We start from the raw sequence: 20,619 nt of genomic DNA on the forward strand, positions 1-20,619 counted from the left end.
AGTGGTCAACAGTGTAAAATATTATAGACAAGTATACACCAAGATGCTGCTGCTACTGCTGCTGCTAAGTCGCTTCAGTCGTGTCCGACTCTGTGCGACCCCATAGACGGCAGCACATCAGGCTCCCCCGTCCCTGGGATTCTCCAGGCAAGAACACTAGAGTGGGTTGCCATTTTCTTCTCCAATGCATGAAAGTGAAAGTGAAGTGGTCAGTCATGTCTGACTCTTAGCGACCCCATGGACTGCAGCTTACCAGGCTCCTCCATCCATGGGATTTTCCAGGCAAGAGTACTGGAGTGGGGTGCCATTGCCTTCTCTGACACCCAGTTGAAGACGTGAAAATGTACACAGTCTTTGACCGCACGTGGTGGTAACCTCAGTAAGGGCAGTTTCCAAGGACTGGGGTTAAACAGAATTGAGGAAACAGGGACTGGAAGCGTGCAGTACTCTTTCAAAGAAACTTGGTTTCTTTGGCTGTGACTCACATCAAGTGCTGCCAAGCCCAATCTAGGTTTTCCATTTCGATTTGTAGAGCCAGAAATGTCATATAGATCATCTTGCTTATTATGTGCCAAGCACCACTTTACAAAACCATCATCTCATTCAGTCCTCTCACAGCAATCCTATTGATGAGAAAAGTGAAAAAGTTATGAGAAGAGTGGAGTTTCCAGGGGTTAACTTGCTCTAAATTCAACGATTTGACTCGAAAGCCTTCCAGCATTGTGTACAATGCTTTGGTGCTCACTAAAGTACAGAAGAGGTAAAAGGCTGGGGAATGTAGGTAATACTGATCTCTTCTTAGGGATGAGATAAACTGATCAGCTTCCAATATTAGCATTCTATCATTCATCATTCCTGCATCCCACATCCACCACCGGCCCATTCTTGTTTTAAGAAGGCCCAGAGCAAACACAAAGATTGAGTCACACAAGCCGCCAAGGTAACACTCCACCGTTACCTACCGAGGTGTTCGCCCCTCTTCCCTCTGGAACCCATGCAAATCTAGCCACGAGTTTAGGATGTAGATAAGGGTTTGGGGTAGTTTGGATCCTCCGGCTTCCGTAGGAGCCCTTTTGTCAGCCTCTGGCTCCTCCCCTAGCAACGCTTTAGCTTGTTAGCAACCTGCCAGCCTGAAAGCTGCAAGGTGTGCGGGTGGGCTTCAGGGGCGGGATGCGAGTGGCGTCGCGGCAGCCGAGGCCACGGCCGGACCCCCGGGACCTTTCGCTACTCTAGCCGCTCTTAGGCGGCTTTCACTTTTTGGTAGCGGAGCCTCTTTCTGTCTCGCGGCTGGGCACAGTGTAGGAAGGAAGGAGACGCACCCATCCCTCCCTCCGCAGCCACGGCCATGTCCACAGCGGAGGCCGCGGAGAAGGCCGAGGCCCGGGAGCCCAGCAGCAGGATCAAGTTCAGCAGCCCTCGCCAAATCCCGATAGTCGGAGTGGTGACGGAGGATGAGGAAGTGCAGGTATGGCCAGGTGTCTGGCTTTGGAGGGTGTCAAGGAAGGGGGTTGAAATCTGGGGGCGGGGACGAAGCCTGGGGGCAGCGAGAGCGGAAGTGGGGGCCCGAGTGGAAACCAGGGCAGCCCACGGGACGGAGGCTCCAAGCGCAAAGCTGATCCTTCGGAGGTTCCAAGCGCAAAGCTGCGCTGCCTGAGAGGGGAGTTGGTTGTCGTCAATCAACCTGTCTGGGGACTTGTGTCTCGAGGTCCTCCTGGGTCCTCCCTGAGCGTCCTAGTAAATTGAGTAGCCGAGGTTTGGAGACTTGGCTTCGAAAAATGTGAGGCGACGAAAGGCCTGAGAGGGAGGGAAACATTCTTAGCGAAAATTTGATATGCATTGGGCTTTTATATGTAGAACCCTGTTATCGTGTGCTGTTCCTGATACAGGGGTAATCCTCATGTGTTTGAATTTGCTGCTACCAAAACCTGCATCTGGAGGGAGGAAAATACTATTAAAACTAGAAATTAAACAACATTTTTATATAAAATTGGAATCTGGTTTGGGAGGACGTTGGAGAGAATTGGAATCGAATAGAATTGATTTTATTGTGCTTGTATATTTTGGTTTTTGGTTACTTTTTGTCATACAAAACTAATTCTAATTTCTGTTGAGAAATTTCACTTCAGAACCCTGTGGATCTGTAGCAGGGGTGTTTAGAAACTCCAAGTTGTTTGTTTCATACTAGGGTTCCATTGCTCCTCCCCAGAGAGCCATGATCAAGCCGTATATTAATGTGAATTCTACAGAGGAATCCTGCACTACCTCCTCACACTGATGGTGTGGGGCCACCCTGGGAATTCCTGTTGAGGCCTCAGAAGGCTCAGGCTGCGTCAGGAAACCTGTCCCCTGCGTCCACATCCTGGAGCCTTGAAGAGTTCCTTAGGAGCGGTTGGTTGACTGGGGACCTCTCCTGTGGTGGGAATAGGGTTGCACCCTCTGAAGATGGACAGACATTTAACTCATGGAGCAGCAACACTTTTGCATGAAGAGGAGCAGGTGTTGAGCGAATTTACTAATCGATTTTGTGGAAGTAGTGCCGTCCAGGCAGGGAGAATTTTGAGGAGCAACAGATGTCCCTTCACTCCCAAAGCTGCAAGGGGGCTCAACCCTACCACTGTTCTCCCTGAGAAGTAGGTGTATTTGGCATCTGATGGCTCTCATTCCTCCTTTACTTGGTATTACAAAAGGGGGTGGGGTGCAAAGTTATAGGAGGCAGGCAACCGTGGGTTAAGAAGGAGAAAATGGGGGAAATACTTTTAACAGACTATTTGCCAATATAGTCCACAACATATCAAGTAATGCAGAACAAGCGTACCTGTGTATATGTGGGTATATTTTCTCCCTTCCCTTTCCCTTTCTTTTTTTCGCTTTTCTTTCATTACTATCTCTTCTTACAGAGCCTAGGATTCTTCTCCAGGTAGAAATTGGTTTGTATTGATTAAAGTTCCTACCCTGTTAATAACTGCTTCAGAAAGGCAGTTTAGCTGGGTACTGTAGATTTTCTCAAGCATAATCCCCAGTGTGGAGCCTGGGACTCTTAACAGCCTCCCTCAAATGATTTTTGGCCTCGAAACCTCTGAACTAGATGCATGTGAGGTCTTTGCCATCCTCAGTGTGTCAGGTCTACCTCTCTGTCCTGTTTACAAGGTTTCCTAATGCATAACCTGTACTTTATCTCTATCACGCAGTCTGCTTAGTGCTACCTCTGTGAGGGCAGAAACCTTTTCTCTTGTTTTTTCTGTAGTGTCCCCTATTATCTCCCAGTAGCAACCAGCACAACACCTGGTACACAGGAGGGGATATTAACGATGTGTGGACTGAGTGCCCTCTGCCTGTTTTTGGAATTTAAATCTTACCCTACCTTCAGGTCCTACCTCTCTACCATAAAGTATCCCCAACAGGAAGCACTTCCCATTCATTTTCACACTTACAGACCTTCTCATAAATGGGTATAGTCCCCAGCCTGAATCACACAGTTTCTTACCTAATGATCTCTTGTTTTATATTTGTTATTATTTCATTTGTCTTGTTTTGTCTCTCCCATTAGCATATGGGCTTCTTAAGTGTAGGACATATATCTTAATACTTCCATGTCCTTCCCCCCTCAACTCTAAACTCAGAGTATATATTTAATTCTTCTTAAGTAGCTTACAAAATCTTCTGTATTCCAGCCACACTGGCTCCCTGGCTTCTCCTCAACCATGCCAGGTATACCCTGCCTAAGGGTCTTTGCAATTGCTGTGTCCACTGCCTGGAAGTTTTCCCCTTGATATCCATGGCTTGTTAGCTTTCCTCCTTCATGACTGTAGTGAAATGTTACCCACTCTCCTCTTTTGCCGACAATTGCCTGAGCATCTTAGCACTGTTTACTCCCATTTCTCCAGAGCATTATTACCTTGCAGTACACTATATAGCTTATTGTCTCCCCCAAACCATATCACTTCCTTATTGAAGCAGAGATTTTGTGTGTTTTATTCGATACTATGTCTTTAGAACTTAGAACGATATCTAACACAGCAGTTCAGTTCAGTTCAGTCGCTCAGTCGTGTCCGACTCTTTGCCACCCCATGAATCACAGCATACCAGGCCTCCCTGTCCATCACCAACTCCCAGAGTTCACCCAAACCCATGTCCATCGAGTCAGTGATGCCATCCAGCCATCTCATCCTCTGTCATCCCCTTCTCCTCCTGCCCCCAATCCTTTCCAGCATCAGGGTCTTTTCCAATGAGTCAACTCTTCACATGAGGGGCCAAAAATACTGGAGTTTCAGCTTCAGCATCAGTCCCTCCAGCGAACACCCAGGACTGGTGTCCTTTAGGATGGACTGGTTGGATCTCCTTGCAGTCCAAGGGACTCTCAAGAGTCTTCTCCAACACCATAGTTCAAATGCATCAATTCTTCAGCGCTCAGCTTTCTTCACAGTCCAACTCTCACATCCATACATGACCACTGGAAAAACCATAACCTTGACTAGACGGACCTTTGTTGGCAAAGTAATATCTCTGCTTTTGAATATGCTATCTAAGTTGGTCATAACTTTCCTTCCAAGGAGTAAGTGTCTTTTAATTTCATGGCTGCAATCACCATCTGCAGTGATTTTGGAGCCCCCCAAAATAAAGTCTGACGCTGTTTCTCCTGTTTCCCCATCTATTTGCCATGAAGTGATGGGACCAGATGCCATGATCTTCGTTTTCTGAATGTTGAGCTTTAAGCCAACTTTTTCACTCTCCTCTTTCACTTTCATCAAGAGGCTTTTTAGTTCCTCTTCACTTTCTGCCATAAGGGTGGTGTCATCTGCATATCTGAGGTTATTGATATTTCTCCCGGCAGTCTTGATTCCAGCTTGTGCTTCTTCCAGCTCAGCGTTTCTCGTGATGTACTCTGCGTGTAAGTTAAATAAGCAGGGTGACAATATACAGCCTTGACATACTCCTTTTCCTATTTGGAACCAGTCTGTTGTTCCATGTCCAGTTATAACTGTTGCTTCCTGACCTGCATATAGGTTTCTCAAGAGGCAGGTCAGGTGGTCTGGTATTCCCATCTCTTTCAGAATTTTCCACAGTTTCTTGTGATCCACACAGTCAAAGGCTTTGTCATAGTCAATAAAGCAGAAATAGATGTTTTTCTGGAACTCTCTTGCTTTTTCCATGATCTAGCAGATGGCAATTTGATCTCTGGTTCCTCTTCCTTTTCTAAAACCAGCTTGAACATCTGGAATTTCACGGTTCATGTGCTGCTAAAGCCTGGCTTACAGAATTTTGAGCATTACTAGCTGGTGAGATGAGTGCAATTGTTCAGTAGCTTGAGCATTCTTTGGCATTGCCTTTCTTTGGAATTGGAATGAACACTGGGCTTTTCCAGTCCTGTGGCCACTGCTGAGTTTTCCAAATTTGCTGGCATACTGAGTGCAGCACTTTCACAGCATCATCTTCCAGGATTTGAAATAGCTCCACTGGAATTCCATCACCTCCACTAGCTTTGTTCATAGTGATGCTTTCTAAGGCCCACTTGACTTCACATTCCAGGATGTCTGGCTCTAGGTGAGCGACCATACCATCGTGATTCTCTGGGTCGTGAAGCTCTGTTTTGTACAGTTCTTCTGTGTATTCTTGCCACCTCTTCTTAATATCTTCACAGCAGAGGCACACAATAATATTTGCAGGTTAAATACATTATTGTAAACAGTTGACTTGAGTGGGTGTCATGGCTGAGCTTCCTTGCCCAAATTTGTTTTCCTTCTGAGAGCCTCTGAGAACTTACACAATTTGTTGGTTGATGTCATATCCTGGCACTATCTATAATTCTGCCATGTACTATGTACTTAAAGTGGCCTATCCTTGTTGTGGAGTAATTGCTAGAAGTAATCTCTGGGTCAACTGAGGTGTCAGGCAGAGAACTAAGGTGCAAAGAACTAGTGTTTCTGCATCAAACAGCCCTGCTAGCCCATATAGTCACTATGTGACCTTAATAAGTTAGATCTCAGTTTCAACAACAGGGATAATGATTCTACCTTCATATTGTAGATTTGAGATATGTTAATTAAAATATAAAGTACCAGACACATAAATGGACCATAATAAATGTTAGTTCTTTCCCTATAACTAGGTATCAAATAAGCAGGATTTTTTCCCCTTTGAAATGTTCACTGGTAAAGTGGGAAAATAAGTTCATCCTATGACTTGAAGTTTGTGGAGGTATAATTTTCTTCAAAGCAGTTAATTCAATGAGCTTTTGATCTTAAAAGATTTTGTTAAATGTTTTTATAATTTCTCCATAAAATCTTATGATGATAATAACAACAGTTATTTTTATATTTACATTTGTAAATTGTCTCTTGCTGCTACATTCTGCTTGTGTGATCTTGTTTACCTAATCTCTCCCAATTATTACTTTAAGCCTGTGATTTAGAAATCTCTGCCCCAAATTTAACTCATCTCCAGCCTCAACACAAGCCTCTTCCTCCAGCATCCCTGTTTCAACAAATGGTGCTACCACTTATGTCATTCCTCAAGCCAGTCAGTCATCCTTACCTTTTCCTTCTCTTTCTTGCCAAATCAAATCACTTATTAGGACCTGCTGATTCTGCCTCCTTGACGCTTTTCATTCCACTCATTATTGTGTATCCTGGCGGCCACTGTTTAGTCAATGCCTGAAGTCATAGACTAGTCTCCCACTTCCAGTCTAGATCTTTCCTGTACTCAGCAGACAGAATTATCTCTTTATTGTTACATTCCTCTGGTTAAAACCTGTGGAAATCAACAAAGATCACCCTAATGAGAATGAACACCGACTGTTTATGCAGAGTTTGCTGTAGAAAGAGAGTCAGCCAGCATTACTTATATTTGGCAGAGACTCCAAGGGAAGCTTCACTGTGAATAAAAGGGAGGCTTCTGCTTTGCTCTTGTTGACTGAATGATTGATTTGGGAAGCATACTTGGCTGTTTCTGGTTGGCCCTGAGTGGCAGATGGGGTCAAAAAATAGGGAATGTGATCATCATTGACCAAATACTGACTTTTCTGAGCCAACAGCTGCAGAGGTTGTGGTTTGACTTCCTAGGTTGCCTGCTGCAGAGGTTGGAGGACAGAGTTCTGTTACCAAGTAAAATCTGGCCATTGCCTGTTTTAATATCCAGTCTCTCAAACCATTCAATATCTTCTGATGAGCCTTATCATAGTATGTACAAGGCCACCTGTAAAATGGTGTTAATAGTATCTACCTCACAGAATTCATTTAGTAAATATTTAAAGAGCTTACAACTGTACCATCATTGTTATTATCACTAAGATTAGTATTCATGATTTGACCTCTGCTTACCTTATCAGCAGCATCTGTAGCTTCTATCCCTTGCAATATCCTCTCCTACCGTATGACTCACCAGTCCTCTAAATGCCATGTTTTTCTTGTCTCCAGGCCTTAACACATGCTACTCCCTTTGCTCCATCTCTCAAACCTTCCATTTATCTCACAAATCCTATTCAATCTCACTCTGCCTGCAGATTGCTTCTTTCAGAAGCTGTCCCAGATTCCTATCCCTCCTCCCCATGCCATTCTGTCCCTCTCTGTATAGTTCTGGAACACACCTCTTGACATTCATGAACCATTTTGTAGCATGTTATCTATATTACCTATATCTCATGCTTGATAGATGCTTGAAGTCAGGGCAAATGTATTCCCCACACCTACCATTTCTGAAATGTAGAAGCTACTTATAAATATTTATAAGAAGAAGAAAAGGCTAAGGGAAGGAGGGAGAAATCTTAAAAATATAACATTTGCCATGCAAATAAAATACCGAGTAACATGGAGTGATAATATAAAATAAATTTAAGATAATATAAGTTAAATCTGTGCCTTAATCTTTACCACTCTTCTTTCTTATAAAAGTCATATCTGGCCATTTAGGGGGAAAAATTCTGATAATAATACAGATTTTAAAAAGAAAATTCTGCACTGACATTTCATTTCAATATCTTTTCCAACCCACAAAACCAATATTGCAGAAAATCAGAAAATAAAAATTCACTGTACATTTTTATTTCTCTGAGAACACAGGGAGAAAAAAGAACAACTGAGGTGGTGGCAGATGGCACTATTAAAACTCCAAATCTTAAAAGGCAAAATTCTATTTATCAAAAAATTGTTAACAGTAAATTTAATAATTTAAGCAACTTAATAGTAAGATGTAACACTGTTAATGATAATCATAATACCTAGGATAAATAACTATATAGTAAATCTTTTTTGATAATATTTAAAATGAAAATCATATTGAGTAAACTCAGGGACTTATTCTGCAGACAAAGTTAGAACACTTAACTGAAAATTGTATTTGAATGACATTTCTTAAGATTAGAACATATTAATTTGTAATTGTGAAAGGAAAGGAAATTCTAGAACTAGGAGGCAATGAAACAATGACTATGTAGAAATATGGAAATGTATGTATTATAGACTTAAAAATCAGAATATAAAATGGTATTAACAGTAAGTGAAATTATGTTAAGTATTTATATGTGGAAACAAAAACAAAATAAAAGTAAATATATAAAACAGAAAATAGTAAATAAAAATAATAAGATGTATTTTGATGATAAGAATGGAGGCGATTGTGTCTCAAAGGACCTGTGAGGGTTAACCAAGGAGACAGATAGGATCATAACAACAATGAAAACAGAGGAGGGGGAAGGGCATTAGTGGAGTCATTGAATGATTTAGACGTGTTGTGTTCAGATTTGAGTTTTATTGTTCTGACCAGAGGGTAGAGGACAGTGTTGAAGGGTGCAAGACTAGAGGTAGGGAGAGCAAATAGCAGGAAAGCTTCACAATTGAGTGAGAAATAAGAACTGAATAAATCATTAAGCTGGAGTGGGCCAACTACCATAAAACTCTTAGAGGAAAACATAGGCAGAACACTGTTTGACATTCATCACAACAAGATCTTTTTCGATCCACCACCTAAAGTAATGAAAATAAAAATAAACAAGTGGGACCTAATTAAACTTAAAAGCTTTTGCACAACAAAAGAAGCCATAAACAAAACAAAAAGACAACCCTTAGAATGGGAGAAAATATTTGCAAACAAAGCAACTGACAAGGAATTAATCTCCAAAATATACAAACAGCTCATGCAACTCAATATCAAAAAACAACACAATCAAAACATGGGTGGAAGATCTATATAGACATTTCTCAAAGGTGAAGGTGAAGCTGCTCAGTCGTGTCCAACTCTTTGCGACCCCGTGGACTGTAACCTACTAGGCTTCTCCGTCCGTGGGATTCTCCAGGCAAGAATACTGGAGTGGATTGCCATTTCCTTCTCCAGGGGATCTTCCCGACCCAGGGATGGAACGCAGGTCTCCGGCATTGGAGGCAGACGCTTTAACCTCTGAGCCACCAGGGAAGCCCCAAAGATGGCCAAAACAAAAACAAAAACAAAAAAAACACATGCAAAGATGCTCAACATCAGTAATTATTAGAGAAATGCAAATCAAAAACTACAATGAGGTATCATCTCACACCGTCAGAATGCTGCTGCTGCTGCTGCTCAGTCACTTCAGTCGTGTGTGACTCTGTGCAATCCCATAGACGGCAGCCCACCAGGCTCCCCCATCCCTGGGATTCTCCAGGCAAGAACACTGGAGTGGGTTGCCATTTCATCAAAAAATCAATAAACAATAAATGCTGGAGAAAAGAGAAACCCTCTTACACTATTGGTGGGAATGTCAATTGGTACAGCCACTATGGAGAACAGTATGGAGGTTTCCTAAAAAACTAAAAATAGAGCTACCATATAAGCCAGAAATCCTATTCCTAGGGATATATCCCAAGAAACCCATAATTTGAAAGGATGCAGCACCCTGATGTTTATGGCAGCACTCTTTACAACAGCCAGGACACGGAAGCAACCTAAATGTCCATTGACAGATGAATGGATAAAGAAAATCTGGTGCATATATACAATGGAATATTACTCAGCCATAAAAGGAACAAAGCAATGCCATCATTGTAAAGCAACTCTATTCCAATAAAAATTGTTTTTTAAATGATGGAGTGGGCTCCAAAATCTTTAAGATGTAAAATCTGTAGAACTTGGCAGTTCCTGTTTTCTAATCTGGGTGATGTAAGACTGCTGGGAGAAGGGATACCTAGTTCAGGAAAGTGGTCTCCTACCTGTAGTTTAGAAGCTAGTCTTAGGTATATCTGCATAGGCAAACTCAGTGTTTAACGATGTGTATCCATGAGATGCATAATATGTATAAAATCATTTTATTTCTTAAGGCATGGAAGTGCTGTTATTCCAGATGCTCTCTTGGGCCTTTTGGAACTATTGAAATTTAAAGACATTGAGACTGTAAGATAATACCAAAATTCAAGAGGGCTTTTTTTTTTTTAACTCCAAAATTTATTTACTCCTATAAGTCTCAGCTGCTTTTCATTCTCCCCACACTCCCTTTTTGTCATAAGGTATTTTTAAGTTGCTAAGACATACTACCATATAAAAATAATGTGTTTGATGTGATTTCTTGATTCTTATGATATAGAATACTGTGAATTGTATGTTTTTAGGGTGCCTTCAAGTCTATGGACCTAAATCGTGTCATCAAACTCTTCGAAGAGACTGGTAAAGTAAGCTTTGGGAGAAAATTTCTCCATTTCACTTAGAAACTGTGATTTCCTGAAAGGTAATATGTACTCCCCTAAATATAAGTCCCATTTCTCCTTTCATTGACAACATTTCAAACAGTATATGTCTTCTGTTTAAATTTAGTATGAATATATTTAACCTGGTAGGTACATATATATGAATATAATACATACATATATTATATAGGTGAATATAAACAGAAATCATAAGAGTAGATTTGACTCATCTAGCCTTTGTTCATGCTTATTACCAAGTAGGATGTGGGCGCAAGGGTAGGAAACATGTATCATGATATAGTACTTAAAAATTTTCTGATATGAAATTAGGATATGTAGATACTCATACACAGTCATAAGTAATTAATTTTCAGAGAACTCTTATACAGAATGCAATGGAAATAAAGATACAAAACTCAAAACTGAGTTTACGCTTTGGCAGAAAGGATAATAAATGCATATGCATACATGTTTATAGGACACTCTGATGATGTTACTCAAGAATTGACTGAATGCCTAAAAAGTCAGTATACACTAGAAAATTACTACAGGATGAAGATTGCTCGCTTTCAGCATATGGGAAGTGGGCTGACCATGGTACCAAAACAGCCCTGTGATTAACAGGTGCAAAAATTTAGTCATTGTCTTAACATTTTTTAGTTTCTAGTTTTACATAGAAAGAAGAAAAAACACAATAAAAATAATGCCTTTTATAAGGATAATTTCTTTTGTTGGCTCTGATTGTTTTTAAAGTTATTTTTAATTGTGATCTACAGTTTTTAAAAAAGGAAACCAACTACATAGAGCTCCTAATAGCTTGTCAATTAAGGGTAGCCAAAATATGTGTGTGTGTGTATGTGTGTGTGTGTGTGTATGTTTTGTTTAAATTGACTGAAGATGTTTAGTTTGAGCCATTATATTGGGCATATTTTAGGTTAAAAATACAACTTCTGGACTCAGATGGTCAAATCTGACTTCATAAATCACCAGTTATTAGCTGTATGATTTGGAATAATTAGTGTTTCAGCTGAGATTCCTGTTCTGAAAAAGAAGGATAATAAAAATACCCTCCTGATAAGGTTATTATGAATATTAATGAAATGATATCTATATATATTGCCTAAATGGTATTTGGCATAGAAAAATGCTCAACATACCTCAAGTCTTATTAATATTTCTGGAAACTGTTACTGCTTTTATATTAATCTAGTTTTGATTTGCAATTTCCTATTCGAATATATAGTTTATTTTTAACCTTCACTATTTTAGGGAGCATTTTATAATGCTTACATTATAATAAAGTAATTCAAGAATTACTTGATAATGTGTCTACTTTCTTCTTACAGTAAGGGAAACTTAAAAATCTCAACAGAATAACACAAAACAGCTAAAATAGATAATTTGTTTCAGGATGATTTGGAAGAAAGACAACTTAAATCTGTCAAGAAATTGGTGCAGTGTTATCAAAATGGATTTGTATCCTTTACTTATATGTGTATGTTTGTTTCCTTTATCCTAAAATGGGAGAATTATTAGGAAACGTGTTAGTTTCCCATTGCTTCTATAACAAATTACCACAGACTCAGTGCCTTAAAACCACATGAAATTTTTGTTTCATAGTCTGGAAGTCTCACTGGGCTCAAGGAGAGGTGTTGGCAGGGCTGGCTCCTTCTGAAGCTCTAGGGGAGACACCATTCCTTGCCTTTGCCAGCTTCTAGAAGCAGCCAGCCTTCCTTGGCTTCCTGGGCCCTTCCTAAGAGGTAGCCAAGGACCACCCCCTCACCTCTACTTTTGCCATCACTCCTCCTTCTTTGACCCTCTCCTGCCTCTCCTTTCCTTATAAGGACCCTGTGATTGTATTTAGCCTACCTGGATAATTGTGGATAACTTTCCCATCTCAAGGCTTTTAATCACATCAGAAAATTCCCTTTGCCATATAGTAAGAAAGGTAACATTCACAAGTTCTAGGGGTTAGGATGTAGTTATCATTGTTGCTGCTGCTGCTGCTGCTAAGTCACTTCAGTCATGTCCGACTCTGTGCGACCCCATAGACGGCAGCCCACCAGGCTCCACCGTCCCTGGGATTCTCCAGGCAAGAACACTAGACTGGGTTTCCATTTCCTTCTCCAATGCAGGAAAGTGGAAGTGAAGACAGTCAGTCGTGTTCGACTCTTAGCAACCCCATGGACTGCAGCTTACCAGGCTCCTCCGTCCATAGGATTTTCCAGGCAAGAGTACTGGAGTGGGTTGCCATTGCCTTCTCTGAGATATCAGTGAACAGGCCATTATTCTGTTTACCACAGAAAATATCTAACATTTTATGTCTTTTACAAAATTATATTTTTACCAGAGAATATAAAGCAGAAGAAACAGTATAATGCAATATTAACTGTGTAGTGTCAGTTTCTATAGACTCAGAGAGATAGTGGATGTAGTTAGGAGGGCCAAGTCAAAGTCTTTTTTCTACCAGTTTACTTGAGTATTTGCACTGTTGATAAACTTTTCAATTTTTTCACCCTTATGAAATAGGGATAATAGCTCCTCATTAGATCACAAGGAAGACTAGATAACACACCAGCATTGCTTGATAATCTTCAAAACATTCTATAAACATGTTATTCCCAATGAATATACCCCCATGATTAGAATATGTAGAGAATAGTGTGATTCAGAACTATGTGTGATTAAGAACCAGTTTGCTGCCGGGGGGTTGTTTTCTTTTTTAACCTTTGCATATACATGCTATTGTAAAATGCAATAGAATTGTTACAGGAAACTCACTTTCTATAGTTATTTTTCTATAGACTGATAACATACTGTTCCAGAACTGGCATGGTCCACAACCACAATTACAGTAGTATTTATCTAAATAAACTTTAACAGTTGTCCAACCAGGTTTAAAGAAAATACCAGCCTCTAATTTAGCTTGTTTAATATATCATAACATCTTAAGCCTCCCATTTAGAAAAATGTGCCTTATAATTTTATCTAACTCTTTTCTCACCTTATTTTAGCCTTGTTTTATATGGATTTGTTTGGTCAGTCAGTTACTGAGGGCTTGTGGATATCAAGCATTGTTTACTGGTAACCAAGAAAGTCTACTAGCAAATGATTTCTTTTCCTGTCTTAACCTGATAACTCAACACCTCCATTGTTTTTTCTTCTTCAGGCCAGACAGTTGGTGGCAAATGGCTCTGTTTCTGAATGTCTTCAGTAGTCTGACTTTAGACTTTATAAAACATAAAGCAAAGATAGGTTAGAGAGGTATCTTAGTCATTTCCCTAGGAAGTTAATGGAAGTTTGTATTTCTAATACATCCAGCTCTCCTGTCTTTTACAGAGAAGCTCCTAGAAAGAGACTAGAAGTGATCAGATTCAGTGAAGAAGTGCAAGTCACATTACCATGTCCCCTTAACTATTAAAAAAAAAAAGTGAAATTTGTTTAGGTACCAATTGGGTTTTTTAAATAAATATAATAAAAGTTGCTTTTACCTGAAGATCTAGAGAGGGTACATTTTGCTTTCATAAACTAGTCTTAAATAAAATTTCAACCAATATAAACCTTAAAAACAAGAAAAGGCAACTGAGTAATATTAATAAATTATGCAGGAAAGTAAGGCAGGTTTGGTTTGCTTATTCCTGAGCAATGTATATTTTGTATTTGGGTGGAGATGAAGGATATAATTGAGCCATTAAGTTTTTTTTTTTCAGAGTGTTATTACTCATTGCCAATAATAAGTTATTGCTCAATTGAGTATCTGATGTAGTAGTTGGTAATCAGATTCTAAAGATGTGGTGAGAAGAGAAAAAATATTTTGAATAAGAGGTTACTGAGACAAAAATTAAATAATATTCCTTAAAAAAAAATGGTTCTGTTTTTTTCTTTACACTTCAAAATTACTGTAATTAAAAGAGGGTCAACCATGTTTAATGAAATAGATGGAATTCTATAGATTTTCTTGATAGAAATACTGTAAAGAATATATTAATAAAAATCTTAATTTTATTTCTTAACTAAAAATATTAAAGCCCTTAAGGGATTTAGCACAGATATTTAAAATTCTGAATCTGTGTGCAGAAAAAATTAAAACACAGCCCCATTTTATAGAACCTGCATATAATATCATAAAATTATGTGGGTAAGTTTTTAAACTTTATTTTATATTAGCACGCATGCAGTATTTTATGTTTTATCTTATAAAGACATTATGCTTTATAGTGTAGCAAAGCAATATAGAACTCAGGAAGCTTCACTTGATCACTTGATTCCAGCAGCTGATATCTCAAAGGTAGTCCATTTTACTGTAATCTGAGATTGCTGGCCACAAGAACTTAAACTGCAAGTATATTAAAATGTTTTCTCATAATAAGTTACCCCAAGTGAATGAAAAATGTGAGATATAAATAAGAAGTTATAGCATTTTTAGAGAATCCTTAAGAAAATGTATGGATAATACTAATTTCTGTCTAGTTTTTTTCTATCTCTTTAAAATATTTGACTCTCAAAGATATGAGAGTCAAAATGTTTTATTTGATCTTCCAAATTTGAATAAAGAAGGATTTATCACCAAATTATTTGGGAGATTATTTTTCAAAATGTAAATTAGAGATCAGAATTATAAAATTTATGTCTTCCATTCTCTGTACTATTGTTTCAGCAACCATTTGGGGGAACAGCCATATAATTGCTAATCAAGATGTGTATTAAAATACATATTCCCCATTTTCAATATAATACAGTAGAGGAAATTTCTTTAAAAAGAGATAAACTTTTTGACAGTTGAATCTTCTAAACCTTTCTACCAATTTAACTTTAAAAAGTGAGTTTCTTTTAATTATAAATAATAGTATTTATACATAGTAAGTATATCTCTCACTTTTAGATTTAGTAGCAATATTTGCAATTTTGTTACTAAGTTCATTTAAGTTTTTTGATATCTGAACAAATGATTGAAAATAATTTATTGACTGTCCTTTCCATGCCTTTTTAATAGAGACCATGTAAAATAAAGAAATAAATGATTGCTCTGATGCTCTCAAGGAACTGTAATATACTAATTGGAAATTATTTTTATATTGATGTGAGATAATATTATGTAAAATAGTTTCAGATTTTGAGGCCATGCAATCTTAGAATACCGTGTTCACATTACTTTCAGTATCAGTGTTCCTAGAGTACTCTACCAAGAATTGGTTCTCTAGGAAAGCTGTAACTGAATGTTTCATTGCATAATATGAGAAATCTTTAGAAATGCACTCTTCACTTACCTTCATAGTTCATAATTGTCCACATTCTTTTTTTAAAATTTCCTAATTTCTCCTTTTATCATGCACTTTTCCATACCATACCCTCACTTGATTCCCTTTTAAGGTCATTTTGGGGATATAAAAACATTGAAAATTTAAAAAGTAAAATCAAGCCCTTCTATTTTGGCCTCAAGTAATTCATTTTCTCAGTGCATCAGAAGCATAATGCTTACTTTTTTCATAACCTTTTTGGTGGGAAGCTCTTCTGATGCTTTATCCTTTAGGTTGCTTTCTTTGGTAATAAAAGGAAAAAATATGACAAGAAGAATTCATTTTAGAGTTTTTCACTTTAGAGATTCAACAATGAGCTGGGTGTCAAGTAATAAATTACTTCAAGTGAAAAATTCTAGAAATGACACCTAGAAATACTAGAAATGAACCTTGATGACATTTATAAATTTTTCTTTTTCATAGCTTAACATTGAAATATCTTTTAATTCTAATTGGCCTATATATATATATATATATATATACACACACATATATATATATATATATATATATATATATATATATATATATATATATCCATATGTGATAGTTCCCAGTGTTGTTTTTCAATCACTTGGTTAATTTTTCTTGAAAAATATTATTTAAAAGTACTATATATAAGACATATTAAATATCTTTAAATAACATATAAATTTCAAATTTTGAACCCCTGAAGGGCTGAAATAGTAGATATTTTTTATTTAGGAACTGACTTTTATTTCTCCTCTGACAGACTAATGACATAGGTTCAAGTGCCCTATCTTTTCTGATTTGTGAATAAATAAATTATTTTCAAATAACTTTGGTTATATTAGTTGTGAAATAGGATTCTAATATAATTAATATTTGTTAAATTGAATTCTTTAGTGTCTCAAAAAGTATATATGTTATTTTGTGGATGGTAACTAATCCAATTAATAAGGAAAAAGTCACTAACCCTTAAGAACAAATAGACCATTGAGATATTAACTGGAGTTGCAAATTTTCAGGAAAAAAAAAATCCCCTAAACAGCCTTTAAGCTATAGGTAAAACTAGACCTGTAATTTGTATCAGCTTTTCTAGTGTACTCCTAATTTTGATAGTATTATCTTACCCTCAGAGAGGAAAGAGAATTCATAAGTTTTGTATTTATGTAGTATTGCAAGATGGCTTTCTAAACTCTTGCCTTTTATGTCCATCTCTCTTCATTTTTATAAACCAATTTTATTTTGTTTTATTATATTTTGGTCAGCTGGTTAGAAAAACAATTTTTTTTTGGTAGTTAATTCTCCAGTAATAAAGAAACAGGATATTTATCCTCATTTTAATCTTTAGAAGAGAAATTTTCCGCTATTTTGCAAATGATGCTTCAGTGAAGGACTTCATTAAACATAACTCATATATTCTTCATTCTTATTGAAGCTTGCCATTTTTGAAAAAGAAAGCATCAGATGAAATAACATATGCTGAAGATACTGCTAATTCAGTTGGACTTTTGGGTGAGTTAAGATGATTGGACCATTGACAAGAAGGAAATATCTCTTTCACTATGTTTCACTAAGAATACTTCTTCTCTTTTCTTGTTTTCTGGTTGGAGATTAATCATAGTGTGCTTGGTGATATTTTTTGTATTATCTTCCACTCAGGTGTTTCATGATACCAACAAGATTTTTTGTTCCTTAATTATAAGGACTGGAAGATATTTCTTTGTGCTTATATGTCTTGATGTTATGTATTTAGTTCGTTGAAATGTTTAACATTTTTTTGTGTGTAAATCAGAAGTACATGTTCCTCTCAGTAATCACACAAATGTTTTCATCTTTGAGCTCTAATAACCGCTTGAATCTAAATGATTGCAGGAATTGATTGCAGGCCCAATTATTTATTAAATAATTTTAAATCTTAAAATGCTGGAATATTGGGAACTTTAATATAATATATATAAAGATGCCTGTGTTTTGTACACAAAAATATAAAAAAATCACAAGCAGGTGTTTATATTTGGCTTATAGCTCAATTTTCTAGAGAAAGAAAATAATAGAAATGAGATCAAACACTTCAGTTCAGTCACTCAGTCGTGTCCGACTCTTTACAACCCCATGAATTGCAGCACGCCAGGCCTCCCTGTCCATCACCATCTCCCAGAGCTCACTCAGACTCATGTCCATTGAGTCAGTGATGCCATCCAGCCATCTCATCCTCTGTCGTCCCCTTCTCCTCCTGCCCCCAATCCCTCCCAGCATCAGAGTCTTTTCCAATGAGTCAACTCTTCACATGAGGTGGCCAAAATACTGGAGTTTCAGCTTTAGTATCATTCCTTCCAGAGAAATCCCAGGACTGATTTCCTTTAGAATGGGCTGGTTGGATCTCCTTGCAGTCCAAGGGACTCTCAAGAGTCTTCTCCAACACCGCACTTCAAAAGCATCAATTCTTTGGTGCTCAGCCTTCTTCACAGCCCAACTCTCACATCCATACATGACCACTGGAAAAACCATAGCCTTGACTAGACGGACCTTTGTTGACAAAGTAATGTCTCTGCTTTTGAATATGCTATCTAGGTTGCTCATAACTTTCCTTCCAAGGAGTAAGCGTCCTTTAATTTCATGGCTGCAGTCACCATCTGCAGTGATTTTGGAGCCCTCCAAAATAAAGTCTGACCCTGTTCCCACTGTTTCCCCATCTATTTCCCATGAAGTGATGGGACCAGATGCCATGATCTTCATTTTCTGAATGTTGAGCTTTAAGCCAACTTTTTCACTCTCCTCTTTCACTTTCATCAAGAGGCTTTTTAGTACCTCTTCACTTTCTGCCATAAGGGTGTTGTCATCTGCATATCTGAGGTTATTGATATTTCTCCCGGCAATCTTGATTCCAGCTTGTGCTTCTTCCAGCCCAGCGTTTCTCATGATGTACTCTGCACATAAGTTAAATAAGCAGGGTGACAATATACAACCTTGACGCACTCCTTTTCCTATTTGGAACCAGTCTCTTGTTCCATGTGCAGTTCTAACTGTTGCTTCCTGACCTGCATACAGATTTCTCAAGAGGCAGGTCAGGTGGTCTGGTATTCCCATCTCTTTCAGAATTTTCCACAGTTTCTTGTGATCCACACAGTCAAAGGCTTTGTCATAGTCAATAAAGCAGAAATAGATGTTTTTCTGGAACTCTCTTGCTTTTTCCATGATCCAGTGGGTGTTGGCAATTTGGTCTCTGATTCCTCTTCCTTTTCTAAAACCAGCTTGAACATCTGGAAGTTCATGGTTCATGTATTGCTGAAGCCTGGCTTGGAGAATTTTGAGCATTACTTTACTAGCATGTGAGATGAGTGCGATTGTGCAGTAGTTTGAGCATTCTTTGGTATTGCCTTTCTTTGGGATTGGAATGAACACTGACCTTTTCCAGTCCTGTGGCCACTGCTGAGTTTTCCAAATTTGCTGGCATACTGAGTGCAGGACTTTCACAGCATCATCCTTCAGGATTTGAAATAGCTCAACTGGAATTTCATCACCTCCACTAGCTTTGTTCGTAGTGATTCTTTCTAAGGCCCACTTGACTTCACATTCCAGGATGTCTGGCTCTACGTGAGTGATCACACCATCGTGATTATCTTTGTCATGTAGATCTTTTTTGTACAGTTCTTCTGTGTGTTCCTGCCATCTCTTCTTAATATCTCTGCTTCTGTTAGGTCCATACCATTTCTGTCCTTTATTGAGCCCATCTTTGCATGAAATGTTCCCTTGGCATCTCTAATTTTCTTGAAGAGATCTCTAGTCTTTCCCATTCTGTTGTTTTCCTCTATTTCTTTGCATTGATTGCTGAGGAAGGCTTTCTTATCTCTTCTTGCTATTCTTTGGAACTCTGCATTCAGATGCTTATATCTTTCCTTTTCTCCTTTGCTTTTTGCTTCTGTTCTTTTCACAGCTATTTGTAAGGCCTCCCCAGACAGCCATTTTGCTTTTTTGCATTTCTTTTCCATGGGGATGGTCTTGATCCCTGTCTCCTATACAATGTCACGAACCTCTGTCCATAGTTCATCAGGCACTCTGTCTATCAGATCTAGTCCCTTAAATCTATTTCTCACTTCTACTGTATAAGGGATTTGATTTAGGTCATACCTGATTGGTCTAGTGGTTTTCCCTACTTTCTTCAATTTCAGTCTGAATTTATCAAACACTATGGCTCCTTGAATCAGCCCCTGAGACATGACATCATGTTCCCAAAACAAATCCTAAATTAAATTTATACTTATTAATTTAGTTTTTGTTTGTATAGTAGAAATAAAAGAAATACAAATTAAAAATAATTATTTCCTGAAATTTATGTTCCTAACATTATATTCCATATTGAAAGATGATAGAAACTAGTATAGTAAAATACTAGTATCATTTAAAAATTTTAACATAGACACTAACACTTTTATGTCTAAATAAAGTTTCATAGTCTTCATCTGTAGGTACTTCAGGAGAAATTATTGTGGCCTACAGTGGGTGAAGAAGGAAATTAGAATAGACATGGGGAGTTAGATAAGATGACCTTTAGGAACAGGCAGGTTGGAAACTAATGGGAAACTAATTTACCAGTGAGAAGCCAACCAACCAGGAAGAGGATATGATAGTATTAACAGATTAAAATGTGTAGATTTGGTTGATAACATTAAAAAAATTCTCTGTTGCCCTTATTACTTTTAAGTATGCATTTG

The 20,619-nt window shown here is 37.9% G+C and overlaps 1 protein-coding gene across 10 annotated transcripts in view; it reads left to right on the plus strand.

The window, feature by feature from the left end:
• Positions 1–1,101: 1,101 nt before the first annotated feature.
• Positions 1,102–20,619, plus strand: part of CFAP69 (cilia and flagella associated protein 69) — a 75,646-nt gene continuing 56,128 nt past the window's right edge. For 6 of the 10 annotated variants that reach the window (XR_011256485.1, XM_069586813.1, XM_069586812.1 and 3 more), the window contains exons 1-5: positions 1,102–1,465; positions 10,569–10,628; positions 12,054–12,119; positions 14,672–14,781; positions 17,343–17,419. Coding sequence is in view for 5 of the 10 variants with exons in the window: in XM_069586813.1 (XP_069442914.1) it covers positions 1,346–1,465; positions 10,569–10,628; positions 12,054–12,119; positions 14,672–14,781; positions 17,343–17,419 (433 nt within the window). In the remaining 5 variants the exon portion in view is untranslated. Of the gene's footprint in view, positions 1,466–10,568; positions 10,629–11,989; positions 12,120–14,671; positions 14,782–17,342; positions 17,420–20,619 lie in introns of all 10 variants that reach the window. The other 4 variants (XM_069586815.1, XM_069586817.1, XM_069586814.1 and 1 more) reach the window with 3 other exon arrangements.

The sequence above is a fragment of the Ovis canadensis genome, chromosome 4 (genome assembly GCF_042477335.2).
Source record: "Ovis canadensis isolate MfBH-ARS-UI-01 breed Bighorn chromosome 4, ARS-UI_OviCan_v2, whole genome shotgun sequence".
NCBI classification, from domain to species: Eukaryota; Metazoa; Chordata; class Mammalia; order Artiodactyla; family Bovidae; genus Ovis; species Ovis canadensis.